At 54.6% G+C, this 16708-nt stretch overlaps 1 protein-coding gene across 11 annotated transcripts; it reads right to left on the minus strand.

Annotated features, from left to right (window-relative positions):
* Positions 1–2593: 2593 nt before the first annotated feature.
* ZNF7 (zinc finger protein 7) lies at positions 2594–15702 on the minus strand. Of its 11 annotated transcripts, none has more exons than XM_027132169.1 (6): positions 15341–15702; positions 14148–14305; positions 13932–13979; positions 13287–13413; positions 8814–8930; positions 2594–7134 (listed from the first exon to the last, which is right to left on the minus strand). In XM_027132169.1, the coding sequence occupies exons 3-6, from the start codon at positions 13932–13934 to the stop codon at positions 5351–5353; spliced, it is 2031 nt and encodes a 676-aa protein (XP_026987970.1). In that variant the 5' UTR covers positions 13935–13979; positions 14148–14305; positions 15341–15702; the 3' UTR covers positions 2594–5350. The 11 variants fall into 11 exon arrangements, with proteins under 11 accessions (XP_026987970.1, XP_026987971.1, XP_026987969.1 ...); XM_027132170.1 differs by having other exon boundaries at positions 13932–13976; positions 14148–14308; XM_027132168.1 differs by having other exon boundaries at positions 14148–14308.
* Between the last annotated feature and the right edge of the window lie 1006 nt (positions 15703–16708).

The following is a 16708-nucleotide window of genomic DNA, read 5'->3' on the forward strand; positions in this document are numbered from 1 at the left end:
CCGACTCTGTGGGCATGCGAACCTGGTGGCAGGGCAGGCTCTTGGTGCCGGCTCCCGTGCCCTGAGCTGCTGTGTCCAGAGTGAGGACACACGTTTAGGGTCGAGGGCCACGGGCTTGGGGGCGTCTGTTTTGCCGGTTACCGCAGCGAAATTGGGCCAGTGCAACCAGGAAAGGAGACCTGGGGTCCGAGCCCGGCCGACGTGCCCCAGCAGGTGCTCTGAGCTCTGCTGCCACGGAGTGGCCCCGTAGCTGCGACGCCGTGGCTCTAAGTCACGTGCCTGGCAGGGACGCACACACCCCCTTCCCGAGGGACCCTCCCATCATCCTCTCGGTTGTCCTGGCAGGCAGGGGTGCTTTTCCGACTGAGGCTGGGAGTCCCGCGAGTCAGCACCAGGATTTGCACACCCTTTTGCCCATCAGGCGGCAGAGACCCCCTTGTCCTTGTGCTCCTGGCGGGGGCTGTCTGGCTCTGTCTCCCCAGCCCTGTGGGTGTGTCCACCCTGCTGGTCTACGCCCTGGAGGGTCGGCAGACTGGGAGGGCCCTGGGCCCCTTGAAGTCACCGTGTCTACACGGCGCTATCTGCTCCCATCTCCACCCTCGGGGGGTCCCAGCCAGCAAGTGGGGGTGTAGAGCTCTGCTCGCTCACCTGCTTCCCTCCCCCTCTCCCAGAAGGCACCGTCTGTGCCTTTTAAGTCACTGGTCAGGAACGTCAGGACCAGAACATTATCTCCATCCTCAGGAGGCTGGAGGTGGTGGCCCTGACGGCGCTGCCCCTCCCACAGCGGCTGTGGGGCAGCCCTTTCCCCCGCTTCTCCAGCTGCTCAGCCAGGAGAGGGTCGCAGAGCCCTGCCTCGGCCCTCGGAGGAGCTCTTGACAGCTCTGATACTGCAAACTCTGGGTTGTTCATTTGTGAGCCTTCATGTTTCTGTCTCAAGGAGGGACACATGGGCAAACAGTGACACAAGGCATACAGGTGGTAAGTGGCTTTCATGAGACGGAGAAGATGGGCAGCAGGCTGTTCCCAGGACTGTTGGCTCCTGGGGCTGGACAGAGCCAGGGGATGAGAGCCACCAGCCTCCAGGCCGCTCACAGATTCTGGCCTCACCGTGGGTACGGGGAGGCAGACGAGATCCAGCTTGAGAAGGTCCCTCCAACTGCGGGTCACAGGCTTGCGGGCCAGCAGTGGTGGCCCTTCTCACCTGCGTCGAGAGTGGCTAACTTTTCTCTAAAGGGCCAGAGAGTATTTTAGCTTTTCAGGTCATAATGATTCTCAGTTCTGCCATCGTAGCTCAGAAACAGCCAGAGACATCTAAACCAATGGGCATAATCATGTTCCAATAAAAATGTCCTGTGGACACTGAGATTTTAAGTTCACATCACAAAATTTGTTTCAACCATTTAAAACCCATTCTCAGCTCCAGGGCCGTACAAAACCAATTGGGGGGTGGGCGGTGGCTCTAAGTGCTACACTTCCCTGTGCGCCTGCAGGGCTCCCTCAGGCTGCAGAGGGACCATCCACCTTCACCTGCGGTCAGTCTCTACCCCAGACCTGGACTTGAGGGCAGGGGCCAGCCCAACCCACCTTTGTCCCCAGGCAAGAACAAGACCTTGTACAGATGTTTGCACCTGGAAAATTACAACTGTGTTGACCTTATTTAGATCTCTGTGGAAACTCTTTTTGCTGGAGAATTTTCTCTCTTCTGTGGGCCTCTGAAGCCTCGCCTCAAAGCCTGGATGTGCCCCAAATGCATCATTCATTCATTCAACAAACATTTCCCAGGCTCTGAGTGCAAGCCACACACACAAGGGGACACAGGGATGTGAAAACCCACCTGGGCTCTGCACACACACCCCATGTTATTTGTGAAGCTTCCAGAATGCTCAAAATGTCATAAATCAAAGCTTAATCTGATAATTGAGACAAAAAGCAATTTCAGGTCAAAATTAGGGGTTTAATTTGTCTCCAAAAGAGAAACCCAAAGTATTTTAAAATCTACTCTGGAATAGTTCTGGAAATTCTGTTTTTGGGCCATGTTGGGCGTCTTGAGGGATCTAGTTCCCCAAGGATTGAACCTGGCCCCGCACACAGTGAAAGATGGGTCCTGACCAGTGGACCGCCCGGAAATTCCCGGAAATTCTTAAAATGAGTTTAGTGTTGCATTTACTGAAGCCCCAAATTGGGAGCTATAGCTTGAAAGTAGAGCAGAATAGTCCAGAACTCGCACTACCCGGCAGGCAGCCCTCTCCTCTCCCTCCCTGCAAAGCGTCTGATGTGCGCAGATGCTTTTCCTGTGCTCTGGGATCTCAAACCTGTGCAGTAGTTTGAACTCACAATGTCTCGCCAGGTGACACACGAATACTACACATCTTTTTCACATGGACTCAGCTAAGAAATGACTCCTCACCCTGTACTTCTGCAGTCGATATTCTAGACTGGAATGCAGAGCTTGAGATGTATTTCTATTGAATTCTTGGTTGTATTGGGACATTTAAGTGAACAAAGCACACTAAGAAGAGAGAGGAAAAATAATCCCTCAAAGGCTGGAGGCATGAAGTTTTTACCCAAGTAAACGAGGCAGGACTGCCACTCGGTCAGAGGCAACCGGCAAACAAATGGGCCAGCTGTGTTCCAAGAACCTTTATTTGGTCACACTGAAATCGATTTCAATATAATTTTCAAATGTCACAAAATAGTCTTTCCCCCCCAACCACGTAAAAACGTTAACCCACCCTTAGCTCGTGGCCTGATAAAAGGTAAAAGCAGGCACATTAAAACCCTGACGCTGATCCGAGCAACCATGGGTTGGGAGCAGCACCAAAAGCTGAAGCGCTCAGGAGCCCACAGGGCCCTCGGAGGCGGAGCCAAGAGGCGGAGCCAGAAGGCGGAGCGTCAGATGGGCTACAGCTCAAGCAGCTGCCTTACTCCTTGGCTGTCTGTGATTGAGTTCCTGGACATGAGGGCATTTACAGGACTGACTCTGGCTCAGGTTCTGGGGGCCGTGTAGGTCCCAGTGCCTTCAGGCTGATCAGCAGGCCTCACAGATGTGGGCACAGGTCCGCATTTGGCCCACGGGCCACACAGTCAGCCAGCCCGACTTAGGACTGTGCTGATCCAGAAAGAATCCAGGTGCTGAAACAGATTTAAGGCTGGTCCCTCTGGCCCTTTTTGGCCAGCCTGCAAGTGCTGTTAGGGGAAAACAGAAGCATCCTACCCAGTGCAGAACCTGGAGTCCAGAGGCCTTCCATCCCTTTGTCCATCATTACCAGAAAGTGGCCAGGAGACAAATCCCTTGTGGGGACGGCACACCCAGCGACAAACAGCCTTCACAGAGCCAGAAGGCGAGAGCACGGGGCCTCGGGAGGCCCTTCCAGCACATGGTGGCACCAGGCGCCAGTGGAGGGCGCGTGTGGCACGAGCACCGGGACCCTGACTCTTGTCCCATCCTTGGGTGGCTCACAAAGCCTAAGATGCAGCCCACTCACATGTGCCCACCCTGCCCGGCTCTGATGGCGGTGACCACCTGGTTGAGCACACCAGCCGAGGCGGGAACACGATCTCTGCACAGTCTGTAGAAGTCCCTGCACTCTCGCACTGACCCTTCAGACACAAGCTCTGGGTGGAGCAGGGGACGGCCGGGGAGATGGGGTTACAGCTGCTGCAGGGGCACAATGACTGCATGGTGTCCTCCGCCCAGGGCGGGAACACCCCCGAAGGTGCAGTTTGGGGGATGATCCTCATCCCCAGAGACAACACTACAACCTGAGAACATGTCATACCTTTTGTCAGGTGAACTGGCAGATCAGGCTGAGCTGCCGTGGGGCTGAGTCCCTGTCCACGTGCTGAGAACGAAAACTCACGTGAACTCGGCCACCCTGAACTCCACTGTCCCCAGCCCCAACAGGCCCTCCAGTACACACGGAGCAGCAGTTTCCCCTGATACAAACCCATGGGCTGATTCTGGGCCATGTCGCACAAGGCGATCTGGGCTTCACCCAACCAGTGTGATGGTGACCCAAGTTGTGTTGCAATAAATCCTGAAGTGACCTATGTCCCTCAGGTTCACCTGTCCGTACATGGGAGAAGTGGCTTCTCTGTGGCAGGCCGCCCTTGGCCTGTGATTATTGGCAATGGCACCAAAGATTGGCAGGTCTCGGGGGGTGGTCCTGGGTGGCAGCCTGTGCAAATGACACACCTGGTCCCGAGTCACCACTGCCGAGTCCAGGGCCCCAAGCAGGGCTGGACTTGATGCTACATGTCAGCCTCATCCTGTGGCTCACAGGCCTTGATGAGATGCTCTGTGAGCTGCTCCGCAGCCCCAGCCTGTCAGTCAGGTTCACCAGAGGGGTGGGCGGAGCGGTGATCTCCCCTGCACATTCTTTCCACCCGTGCCAAGAAACCAAGGGCCCTGACCACTCTACCCTGGCTGTTTCTCCAGGCTGGGCTGGCAGAGAAAACCCAGGGAGAAGGTGATGTGGGCGGAGCAGGCTCGCTCACGCGCACCCGTTGCTCAGCACCCGTGGGGCCCTCTGCCCTGGGACCTGTGGGGCCCACAAGACCACGCCGACACACTGATCCTGGTGAGCAGGCATCTCCACCGTCCTCAGGCCTGTGAGAAGGCACGGGCTCGTGTGTCTGCTCGCAGACCCCCCAGTTTGGGCAGTCCCCGTGGCTGGAGTTTTGAGGACGTCTAGCCAGCAGCAGCCAACAACACACATCCTAGCCTCTGGTGGTGTTCTCGGGACTGAGGTGAGTCTCCTGCAATGCTGAGGGCCGGGCTGGGAATCCCAGTGAGGGCTGCGCATCTGATCCTTGTAACCAAAGCAGCTGGGCTCTGGACGTAGGGTGGGCCAGTGACACTGTCCCCGGGCCCGGGCACTGCTGCTGGAGCCAGCTCCTCCCCAGAGGCCCTGCCGGGGGAGTCAGGTGAGGGGGACCGGCCACGCTGCCTGGGGCCCCGCGGACACGAGTGAGCATATCTTGCTGCTGAAGCCAGTCTGAGTACCTGGTGCTTAAGGAAGACGTCCTGGGTAACTTCTTTCAACCCACTCGTCTGGCGGGGCTCACGGGGCTTTTCTCATGCCTCTTCCTCGTCCGCAGGACCTGGGGTCTTCCCTCTGTGAACTCAAATGCTACACATGTGCACCTTGATGTGAGGGACACGGGCTTTACTGAAGGTCAAACGTGCCAGCAAATAAACATATACCTCATGTGAATCTGGATGTTCTCTCTCCTAAGAGAGCAATTCTGAATCTTTCACAACATTCTAAACCGTCAGTATAAATGATCCCATAATAAGTTAAGGCTGTAGGTTTATTCACATTTATACACATTCGTAAAGGTGAGTGGTCTATCCCATGTGAATTTTCTGATGCTGAGTAAGCCTTGAGCTCCTATTAAAAGCTTTGCCACATTCATTACATTTATAAGGTTTCTCTCCAGTGTGAATTCTCTGGTGTATTATTAGATGCGAGCGCCATCTGAATATTTTTTCACATTCATTACATTTATGAAGTTTCTTTACAGTATTAACTTTCTTACGGCTCACGTGGGTAGAAGCTTCCAGAGTATTCCCATACTCGTGGTACCACTGGGCTCGAGTGTGGATCCTCTGGTGCTCGATGAGGTACGAGCTCCGGCTGAAGGCTTTCCCACACTCGCTGCATCCATAGGGCTTCACCCCAGCGTGAATGATCTGGTGCTGGAAAAGGGTGGAGTTCTGACTGAAGGCTTTCCCACATTCACTGCACTTATAGGGCCTCTCCCCCGTGTGCACCCGCTGGTGTATTGTGAGCTGTGTGCTCATACTGAAGGCTTTTCCACATTCGAGGCACTCGTAGGGCTTCTCCCCTTTATGGATCCTCTGATGGTAAATGAGGCTTGAGCTCTGGCTGAAGGCCTTCCCACAGTCACTGCACTCATAGGGCTTCTCTCCAGTGTGAATTCTCTGATGCTGAATTAGGTGTGAGCCCTGGACAAAGCCTTTCCCACATTCTTCACACTTAAATGGTTTTTCTCCAGTGTGAGTTCTCTGGTGGCGAATAAGCCGTGAGCTGCAACCAAAGGCTTTTGAACACTTGTTGCATTTATAAGGTTTCTCTCCAGTATGCGTCAGCTGATGCTGACTAAGGCGGGAGACCCACCGGAAAGCCTTCCCACACTCGTCACACTTAAACGGTTTCTCGGTAGCATGCAACCTCTGATGTGCAACCAGGCTGGGGCTATCTGGGGCTCTTGGGAGCTGAAGTTTCTCCCCAGCGTGCATCCGCTGGTGCTGAGCTAGGGTTGAGCTCTGGCTGAAGGCCTTCCCACACTCCTGGCATGGGTAGGGCCTCTCTCCCGTATGGGTCCTCTGGTGCCTGGCCAGCTGAGACTGCTGGCTGAAGGCCTTCCCGCACTCCCGGCAGCCATAGGGCCTCTCTCCCGTGTGGACCCTCTGATGGTGGATGAGGCTAGAGCTCTGACCAAAGGCTTTTCCACATTCCTCACACCTGTAGGGCTTCTCCCCAGTGTGAATCCTTTGATGCTGAATGAGTTTCGAGCTCAGACGAAAGGCCTTCCCACACTCGGTGCATTTAAACGGCTTCTCTCCAGTATGGATCCTCTGATGCTGAGTAAGCTGTGAGCACAACCTGAAGACCTTCCCACACTCCTCACACTCATACGGCTTCTCGCCATGCAAGGTACTCAGATGTCTCCCCTGTAAGCAATCAGGTAATTTTTTTTGGCACTCCTGGCAGCTGTTAGGTCTCTTCTGTGTATTAATTTCCTGATGCAGAGAGACATCTGAAGTAGATCGGAAACTCCTACCACAGATGTCACATCTTTGCAAGGACCCCTGACTTTGATCACGTCGACAACCCAGGCGGCCACCACTCCCCCGCTCGCCACACCCCTGGGCCTCTTCCTCAGCGAAGGTCTCCCTGGGAGCCACAGTCCCTATATTCAAGCAGTTTTTCTGGAAGAGGGAGGTTGGCTGACTCTCTGAACAGACCTCGGGATCAGAGGCATCTCCAAAGCCAGGACTCTGGGGAAAGTCCTGGGACGGGGTTTTGACCATGACCACATGGGATTCTGATTTTAGACGGTCAATGTCTTCACAGGCCTGCTCACTCTCGGTCCCGATTGTAGAATCTGAAATGAACAGGAAGTAAACTGCTGCTTATCCCCTGTGCTCAGAGGAAGGACAAAGACTGGAGGATGGGGCAGGGGTGCACACCACCCCTGGGACTGAGCCCCCTCCCAGACAGTCTGCGTTGAGCACATGGAAAGACGCTACAAGAAGTCAATGCCTTTGACAGTTCTCAAAATCTGGTTTCATTCATACTTCATTTTATGCACTCATTCAGTTACAGTGTACTTGGCAGAGTGCAAAGAGCTTCCCTCCTACATGGGGGAAAGGTCCTCCCACGTGGAACTAGCATGAGGAAAAATCTACAAAGAAGCAAAGTGAGCTCGATAGGGTGGGAGGTTTAGTGAGAGGCAGGGCTAGGCTGAGAGGTCAGAGGCTCCTGGTTGCAGAGAACGTAGAGTGAGGAGGAAAGAGAGACTGAAAACTGTGAATAGAGGGATGTTAGATACCAAGAAAAATGAGGTGCAGGAGCTGCTGAGGGGCACACAGGTGGTGAGCCCAAGAGAACTGGGCCTCCAGCTGTCCACTGGGTGGGGTTCTGAGAAGGACCCCAGGCCTGAACCCTGTGGCATCCAGCTGCCGCCAAGCCACGCCCTCTGACGCACACCTGGCCGCATCCCTTGCTAGTCTGCCCCTCAGCTTCCAGGCAGCCACACCCGCTGGCCATACTGACTCCTCCTTCCCATGGATTTCTGGAGGGTCCACCTACGCTGCCTGCCCTCCATATGGAGGTTTGGAGTGATGTGGCCACCAGCCAAGGAATACCTGGGGCCCAGAAGCTAGACTAGGCAGGAAGGATCCTCCCCTACAGGTTTCATAGAGGACATGACCCTGCCCATACCTTGATTTTGGACATCTGGCCTCCAGAACTGAGAAACAGTAAATCTCTGCTGTTTTAAGCCTCCAGTTCGTGGTGCTTTGTTACAGCAACCCCAGGACACTAACACAGCCCTAGAGCCTTATCTGAGAGGTTGGGGTCACCCAGGGCCCCAAGAAGTTCCAGAGGGAGCATGGCGGAGGGAGGGGACAGCTGCTCAGAGCCACACTTAGTGCTCCCCTTAGAGCCACAGGTGTGTACCTGAGCTCAGTAAGACTATTAGTAAAATTACAGGGGCTTCCCCGGTGGTGCAGTGGTTCTGCCAATGCAGGGGACATGGGTTCAAGCCCTGGTCTGGGAAGATCCCACATGCCACGGAGTGACTAAGCCTGTGTGCCACAACTACTGAGCCTGAGCTCTAGAGCCTGCGAGCCACAACTACTGAGCCCAAGTGCCACAACTACTGAGCCCACGTGCCTAGAGCCCGTGCTCCGCAACAAGAGAAGCCACTACAATGAGAAGCCCATGCACCACGATGAAGAGTAGCCCCTGCTCGCCACAACTAGAGAAAGCCCGCGTGCAGCAACAAAGACCCAACGCAGCACCCCGCTCCGGCAAAAAAAAATTACAAACTGAGCAAATAGTGGTTCAAAAACAAACCGTTTTTGCCATAATGCATGGGTGTTTTGTGCCCTCGCTTTTCTGTAGTTCAGTCTCTCCTGAGGCTGCCCCACCACCTGTCTACACTTCCAGACCCACCCCATGGCATTCCCAGGCAGCCCAGCAAGCCCACGTGGGTGGCACCTGGGGTCTACCTCCAGCCTCCCGCCCGCAGCCCTCTCACCCTGTGCCCGGAAACCTCACCTGCCTGGGAGGTCCTGGCTGCCTCTCTCCCCTCCGCTCCTTGCAGGTCGAGGACCCATGGCTCCTGCCCCTGTTCCAGCCGGGAGATCAGCTCAGGCTTGAAGACCAGGAATCCTGCTGTGGAGGTGGCAGAGGAGGAGATGGCATTGGTGTGGCTGGGAGTGCAGCTCAGCCCTCCCTTGTTCCCAGGAGTGAAGGGCTGGGGGCTACTGGGGCACAGGGGCCCTCTCTGTCCAGGTCTGTCGCCTCCTGAGGCTGGACACAGAGGAACTCCTGGACTCCCAGCCTGTCCCTGTCTCCATCCACACAGGGCCAGGATCCCCAGGGAGCCCTGTCACACGAATCTGCCTAGTACAGGCCAGCTCTAGCCCAGGGGGAGAGAAGCCAGGCACTGCCAGCACTTCCCTCAGTCCCTCAGTTCTGAGAGCAAGGACACCCCAAGAGATTGACGTGGTTAAAAAACAAGACAAACAACAACAACAAATCAACAAACAAAATGGATTTTAAATCAGAAGGTGTGAGGACTTCCGTGGCAGTCCAGTGGTTAAGACTCTGTGCTGGGCTCCCCTGGTGGCGCAGTGGTTGAGAGTCCACCTGCCGATGCAGGGGACACCGGTTCATGCCCCGGTCCAGGAAGATCCCGCATGCTGTGGAGCAGCTGGGCCCGTGAGCCATGGCCGCTGAGCCTGCGCGTCCGGAGCCTGTGCTCCGCAACGGGAGAGGCCACAACAGTGAGAGGCCCGCATACCGCAAAAAAAAAAAAAAAAAAAAAAAAGACTCCGTGCTTCCAACGCAGGGGGCACGGGTTTGACTTCTTGGTCTGGGAACTAAGATCCCACATGTCGCGTGGTGCCGCCAAAAAATAAAATAAAATAAATTAAAAAAAAAATCAGGTGTGAAGTCCAATGGTCACCCAGAAGCCCCAGCCTCGAGTCCTCATATAAAGCCCTGGGGGGCCTCGGCAGAGGGGTGGAGAGCTGCAGGCACCCACCTGGCACCTGCCTTCTGGGGCCGCCAGCCCCCATGCTGTGGGCCAGCCGTGTGATGTGCTCCCAGCCCATCCAAGGGCTGGCCAAGCCCTCTGGCTGGAGCACACCTCAGGTTTCCAGCCGTGTGGATGGAGAAGGGCAGGCAGAGAGAGCCTAGGTCGAAGTCTCAGGTGATGGCAGGACCCTGAGTTGACCCACAGTCAACATGAAACAGGTGTTCTTACCAAGCACATGTGCAATGCTCACAGAGAAACATCCCTGGGCCAGTCAGGAAGGGGATCAGGCACAGGCCACAGAACAATACCACAGACTGCACCTGATCTAAATGCAACTGGACATGACAGCCACCACAACAAGTAGCTCAAAACTATTAGCTACCTGAAAACGAAATGATGAATTACTAAGTGGTATTTACTGTAAGTAAATTGTATTTACTATAAGTCAAAATTTGTAGGGCGCAGCTGAAGCAGTACTTACAAATAAAATTTCACATTTTAAAATATGTTGACCAGAAACAAGAATGATTGGGGGCTTCCCTGGTGGCACAGTGGTTAAGAATCCACCTGCCAGTGCAGGGGACACGAGTTCGAGCCCTGGTCCGGCTCCATGCCATGGAGCAACTAAGCCCGTGAGCCACAACTACTGAGCCTGCGCTCTAGAGCCTGCAAGCCACAACTACTGAGCCCTTGTGCCACAACTACTGAAGCCTGTACGCTTAGAGCCGTGCTCCATGACAAGAGAAGCCACCACAGTGAGAAGTCCATGCACCGCAACGAAGAGTAGCCCCGTTCACCGCAGCCAGAGAAATCCTGCGCACAACAAAGACCCAATGCAGCCAGAAATAAAATTAAAATTAAATAATAAATTTATTTTTAAAAAAAGAAACAAGAATGATAAACACAGAAAAGGTAAATATTAAATTCAAGGAGTTGTAAACAAAACAACACAGCAAACACAAATAAATAAAAAGGGAGAAAATAACAAAAGTGGGCAAGATTCAATGAAAGAGCACCCCTTCCCCCCAAAAAAACCCGAAAGCTGGTTCTTCAAAAAGATAAAAAGCATAGTCTTGTGGCAAAACCAATCACAGGGACTTCCCTAGTGGTCCAGTGGGTAAGACTCTGTGCTCCCAATGCAGGGGGCCTGGGTTCCATCCTTGGTGGGGGAACTAGATCCTACATGCATACCACACCTACGAAGTCCGCATGCTGCAACTAAGAGTCCACATGTCACAACGAAAAGATCCTGTGTGCTGCAACAAAGACCCAGTGCAGCCAACATAAATAAATATTTTTTTAAAAAAATAACAGTCAACACAGTGAAAAGATGCTGCCAAAAAATAAAACAAACAAGGGAAACAAACACAAACATAATAGAGATTAAAAATAAAGAGTATTACGAACAAATACACGCTAAAAAAATTGAAAATCTGAAGGAGTAGATCTATCTGTACAAAAACTAGAAATAACAAAATTGGCACAGGGGAAAATCCGTAAGCTTGATAGACCATGAGGCATTAATAAAACGTAAATTCCAGTCAAAGACCTTCCTTCCCCAAGGGCCCAAGGCCCAGGTGGTTTTACAGGTGAGTTCAACCAAAAACTCGAAGGTTCAATTAATTCCATCTATATAAATTCTTCCAGAAATTAAGAAAGACAGCAAAAGCTTCCCAGCTCATTTTATGAAACTTATATGCAAAAAATGTCAAACTATATAATGACAATTCACCAAAACAAACAAACAAACAAACAAAAAACCATACAAGTCCATTTGGCTTAGGAACAGGGATGCAAAAATCCAAAATACAATACTGACTACCTGAGTCCAAAAGGTTATCAGAATGCATATGTAAATATCATGACTTAAGTAGAGTTTATTCCAGGAATATAAGGAAATATGCCAATGTAACTTATTAGACTAACAGGCTAAGAAAAAAAAAAACATATGGACATCTCAATTAATGTAGGAAAAGAATTTGAAATATCCACCTGCCAATGCAGTGAACACGGGTTCTATCCCTGCTCCGGGAAGATCCTACATGCCGCGGGGCAACTAAGCCGGTGCACCGCAACTAAGCCGGTGCACCACAACTACTGAGTGTGCACTCTAGAGCCTGTAAGCCACAACTACCGAAGCCCGCGCGCCTGGAGCCTGTGCTCCGCAACAATAGAAGCCACTACAATGAGAAGCCCGCACACTGCAACAAAGAGTACCCCCGCTCGCCACAACTAGAGAAAGCCCGCGCATGGCAACGCAGCCAAAAACAAAAAACAAAACACCGAAACTCTTCAGCCAACTTCTGTCCTTAGTTACATGCATTCCCTTTAAAATCAGAACAAAACAAGCATGCCCACAGCACTCCTAACAGCACGGGCGCTCTGGCCATTGCTAAAGATCAGGACACATGGGGGCCAGGAGGGAAAACACCAAGCTTTCACTTGCAGGCCCCTCCTTAGAACATGATACCAGAACTAGCAGGGAGTCCAATGAAGTGGCCAAATACAAGGTCTATCCTCCAAAATCAAGAGCATTTCTCTATAGCAGCAATAATCAGCTAGAAATATAACATAACAATGATACATTCACAAAACAACCTAAACTGAAGATCAAACACCAGACCACTGTGGAGGAAATGCCCACACTCTAATAACGTCTGCAGAGGTAAGTAGGTAAATGGAGACACAATGCACGGTCTTGGGTGGGAACAGTTAACAGAAAGGCGCCAGTTCTCCTCACACTATCTACAAATTCAAACCACTCCCCCATAAAAATTCCAGTGCAATTTTCAAGGAACTCAAACTTATTCTAAACTTACACGAAAGAACTACTCTGTTAGCCGTAAGTAAGTGAAATTTTAAAAAGAATAAAGAGCGAGAGCTGCCCCACCAGGTATTAACATGCCACAAGCCAAAGCAATCAAAAGTAATACTAATAACAGAACAACCTAACAAAAAGCAGAGAGCTGCCCCCTAACAGACCAGAGCTCAGAAACACACCATCACACATATGAAAAAGGCAGCTCTACAAATCAACGGGAAAGGATGGATTGTTTAGTGCTGGGGAAACAGCTCAGTGTGTGGACAAAGATAAAAAAGGATTCTCGGGGCTTCCCTGGTGGCGCAGTGGTTAAGAATCCACCTGCCAGTGCAGGGGACACGGGTTCAAGCCCTGGTCCAGGAAGATCCCACATGCCGTGGAGCAACTAAGCCCCTGCACCACAGCTACTGAGCTTGCGCTCTGGAGCCCGTGGCCCACAACTACTGAGCCCGCGTGCCACAACTACTGAAGCCCACACGCCTAGAGCCCATGCTCCGCAACAAGAGAAGCCACCACAATGAGAAGCCCGCACACAGCAACGAAGACTGAATACAACCAAAAATAAATAAAATAAAACAATAAATAAATAAATATATATAACAGAGGCCTGGCTAGGTGGGTGCTGACCGATGATGCAGGGGCTAAGGGTGTCCAGATGAAGCCTCACCTAGTCCGGCCACACTGCTGTGGTTCTCAAGCATCACCTCCTTGTAGAGGGCCCTCTGGCCAGGGTCCAGACACTGCCATTCCTCCCGTGAGAAGTGCACAGCCACATCACCAAACGTCACAGCCTCCTGAAAGGACACACACCAGTCCCCCAGGGACCCCTGGGTGTCTCAGGCACATGGACCACAAGGTTGGGTGAGACAGTCACCAGGCCCCTTTGGCTCTAAAATCAAGGGGAGGAGAGAATTCCCTGGAGGTCCTATGGTTAGGACTCCGCACTTCCACTGCAGGGGGCATAGGTTAGATCCCTGGTCAGGGAACTAAGATCCTGCAAGCCACGCAGTGTGGCCAAAACAGTAATAATAATAAAAGAAAAGAAAATCAAGGGGAGGGACAGTATGGAGAAGGGGGAGGGACCCAGACTACGGTGATATACAACCTTCCCCAGAGAGCCTCAGGCAGGGCCCGGTCTGGGCAGGTGTTTGCTCACTACCTTGGCAATGGGCATGCCGGAGACCGGCAAGGGTCACAGTGTGGAGCCAAGGGAGGGTCTAGGTCCAGGCCCAGTGGGCAGGGAGGGTGCCCAAAGGAGGAGGAAGGGGCCCTCCCAGAACGAGGGAGGGAACGGGGGAAGTCAGACTCCTACCATGCGCCTGCGTGGGTGGGGATCCGCGTGTCCCGGCCCAGAGACCTGCTGGAAGTAACGAAAAGGTCAGAGATCAGTATCCTGGAGGCCCCAACCCCTGACTTCCAGGCTAACCGAGGGGCGTGGTACTACGTTCCCCCATCCTTTACCTCCAACCCCAGGTGTTCTCTGGCAGGGACTTGGGGCGGGGCCAAAGTCGCCATGGCACCTGAGTACCTGCCCCCCGAAGCTCCATTCATCTTTCAGAGTGTGTAGTATGTATGAATCACTCCACAAACATGTAATGGGTGGTTGCCACGGGTGCCAGGTGCTCAACCAAGCAATGGGGATACAGTAGTGAACAGTACACACAGACTTTGCGTTCACGGAGCAGTCTACTGGAGAAGAGAGTTAAGTGACCACAAAAACAAATGCAAAATTACAGCTGTGATAATAGCACCGAAGCACAAGAAACTCTGAAAGCACTTAAACGAGGAAATTCTTAGTCTGATGGGTCACTTCCCCTAGGTGCTAACTTGGCTAAGGTAATGGAGGTGGGGAGGGCACCGCAGGCAGCAGGAACAACGTGTGCAAAAGGCATGAGGCAGGAAAAACCGGGGCTGAATGAGCCTGTGGGGCCGCAAGAGGAAGCATGATGCGACTGGAGGCTCGAATAGACAGGAACCGGAAGGACGGACTGCAGGGACAAGAGGAGTGGGCACAGGACCCCACCCCAACCCCAGTATATAAACTTGGCCCCTCTCCAGGCATCTCTCTGGGAGGTCAGAATGAGAAGCGGGCTTCCTAGGGGAGCTTCTGGCTCTCAAATCGGCTTGAGGGCCGAAGCCCCAGGCCGTGAGGGCAGCAAGGCTAAGGCAGCAGTGACCACTGTCAGGTGGGTCCCCACCTGGGCCTGGCCAGTGCTGTATCCTGGGTCCCCTGTAGAGAATCGCAGGCCCTTAGCGGCAACCAGAATTCAGAGAAAATACATATCTTACTCCCCCAAGGTACAGCCCTTTTTGCCACCCTCACTAAGTCTAGGCCTTCGACGGACAGTGAGGGAGGGAAAAAGAGGGCCCTAGAGGGAGATGATTATGCAGGTAGGATAAGCAAGGATGCCCCTGGAGCAGGCCTAGAACCGGCGGGAAGGTTAGGAGGCTGCCGCGAGGCCGGATCTGCGGGACTCCCCCTCCCGCCTCCCACCTCTGCCGGGCAAGACGGCCAAGGCTCGACCACCACCCCGCCAGGCGCCCACGGGCTCTAGAGAGCCGCCCGCGCCACCCGCGCTTCCCCGCGGAGAGGCCGGGGAGCGCGGGGCCTGCAGAGTCGGAGGCGGGAGGGCGCTGGGGCTGGTAGGCGGCCTCTCCGCCCGAGGGCGAAGAGCACGTGCGGCGCCCCGACACTAATCCGTGCGTGTTGCATCGACTCACCCTCCCCGGGGCCGCTCGAGGACCCACCCGCGGGACGACGCCGGAAATGGGCCTCGGCCGCCCGCGGCCGCTCTACCCCGCAGCCTTCCGGCCGTTCTGGGCGTTTCGGAGGCTCGGCCAACTCGGTGGTTCCCAGCCGGCCCCCGCCCCCGCCTCGGAGCCGGCGAACGGGCGGGGCCAGATCCCTGGGGAAAGGATAGAGCCCGGAGAGGGCGGGGCGGAGTCCGGTAAAGGGCGGGGTCACAGTACGGGGAGGGCGGAGCCGGGGCCCAGGAAAGGCGTGGGTCTGGGCCCGGTGTCTCTTGGCCTGGGGTCGGGGAGCGGACCCGGGCGAAGCGGGCGGAGAGCCTGAAGTTCGCCTGGGGACGATCCCGCGCACCTCCGGTCACCAGTCCGAGGGCGCTGGTCCCCGCACCGGTTCTATGTGCTGGTTTTTCCATAGCAGAACGCACCCGCTGGGCACGTTCGAGGCCCCAGGACTACGGAGACACCCCCACCCAGGCCGTGTCCGGGGTGAAGGGGGTACGTGGTGCGGGGCAACGGCCTGCTGGGGGCGCAGAAGAGCCGTGTGCAAAGAGCAGGTGTTCTGCACCTGGTGGGGCAGATGGTCCAGGCGGAGGTCACCGCAGTGCGGCGGGGCACCGACAGCTCAGAGATGAGGCTGGGAGGGCCCCAGAAAGGGTGAGGTCCACCAGGAGAAGGAGAGGCCCAGGGGAGGGTCGTCACCCGGGACTCCGGGCTGGGGTCCCTGGGTGCATCGCGGGGTTCGGGGCAGCAGGACAGCCCAGGACCTGCCGAGAGACCGGATGGGGTGGGACCGGATGGGGTGGGACCCCGAGGTCAGGTCAAGGCTTCTCCTCGCTGCGCCCCCACCCATCCCCAACTTCGTGTGGCCCCCGGGGCCACCTGTTCTGGGTGTTCTCCCAGATCCACGCTGTCCTGTGTGTAGGGGCGGGCACCCCAACTTCTTTGGAACTCAGCAGGAGCCTCCCCAGGTCCCTGCAGCCCTGGGGAGGACGCTGTCTGCGTCTTCGGAGGCCTCAGCTTTGTGCGGCCCCGGTCCCTGGAGCTCTTCACACTGGACAGCCCTGGAGAGGGAAGGGCGGGGGAAGGGTGCGCAGAGCTTTTCGCGGGGAGGGCCCTGACACCCGACTTGTCGACGATCCAAATCCCGGGGTCCCAGGCAAAGCCACTGTGAAATTGGTGCAAACCAAAGTAAGGAAATGGTCAGAATCAGCTCCCGGACCGACTCCTAGGGGAGGTGGAAGAGAAAAGCAAGTACGCTCGGAGGAACTAGCTTCTCTCCCTGGGCCCCTGTGCGGCATGGTCCCGGCGCTCCCACCCCACACCTCCCAGCTCGAACTCAAC

This window comes from Aethalodelphis obliquidens, unplaced genomic scaffold (assembly GCF_003676395.1).
Source record: "Aethalodelphis obliquidens isolate GAN/ISIS:26980383/991018 unplaced genomic scaffold, ASM367639v1 scaffold41, whole genome shotgun sequence".
In the NCBI taxonomy this organism is placed as follows: domain Eukaryota; kingdom Metazoa; phylum Chordata; class Mammalia; order Artiodactyla; family Delphinidae; genus Aethalodelphis; species Aethalodelphis obliquidens.

Excerpts from the sequence above, each read along its gene's own strand:
- ZNF7 (XM_027132163.1), bottom strand. The coding sequence starts at position 14,170 with ATGAATGGAGCTTCGGGGGGCAGGTACTCAGGTGCCATGGCGACTTTG. Across the intron at positions 13,980-14,080 it reads GAGAACACCTGGGGTTGGAG|CAGGTCTCTGGGCCGGGACA; the intron begins GTAAAGGATGGG and ends CGTTACTTCCAG. Across the intron at positions 8,931-13,286 it reads CAGCAGTGTGGCCGGACTAG|CAGGATTCCTGGTCTTCAAG; the intron begins GTGAGGCTTCAT and ends CCACCTCCACAG.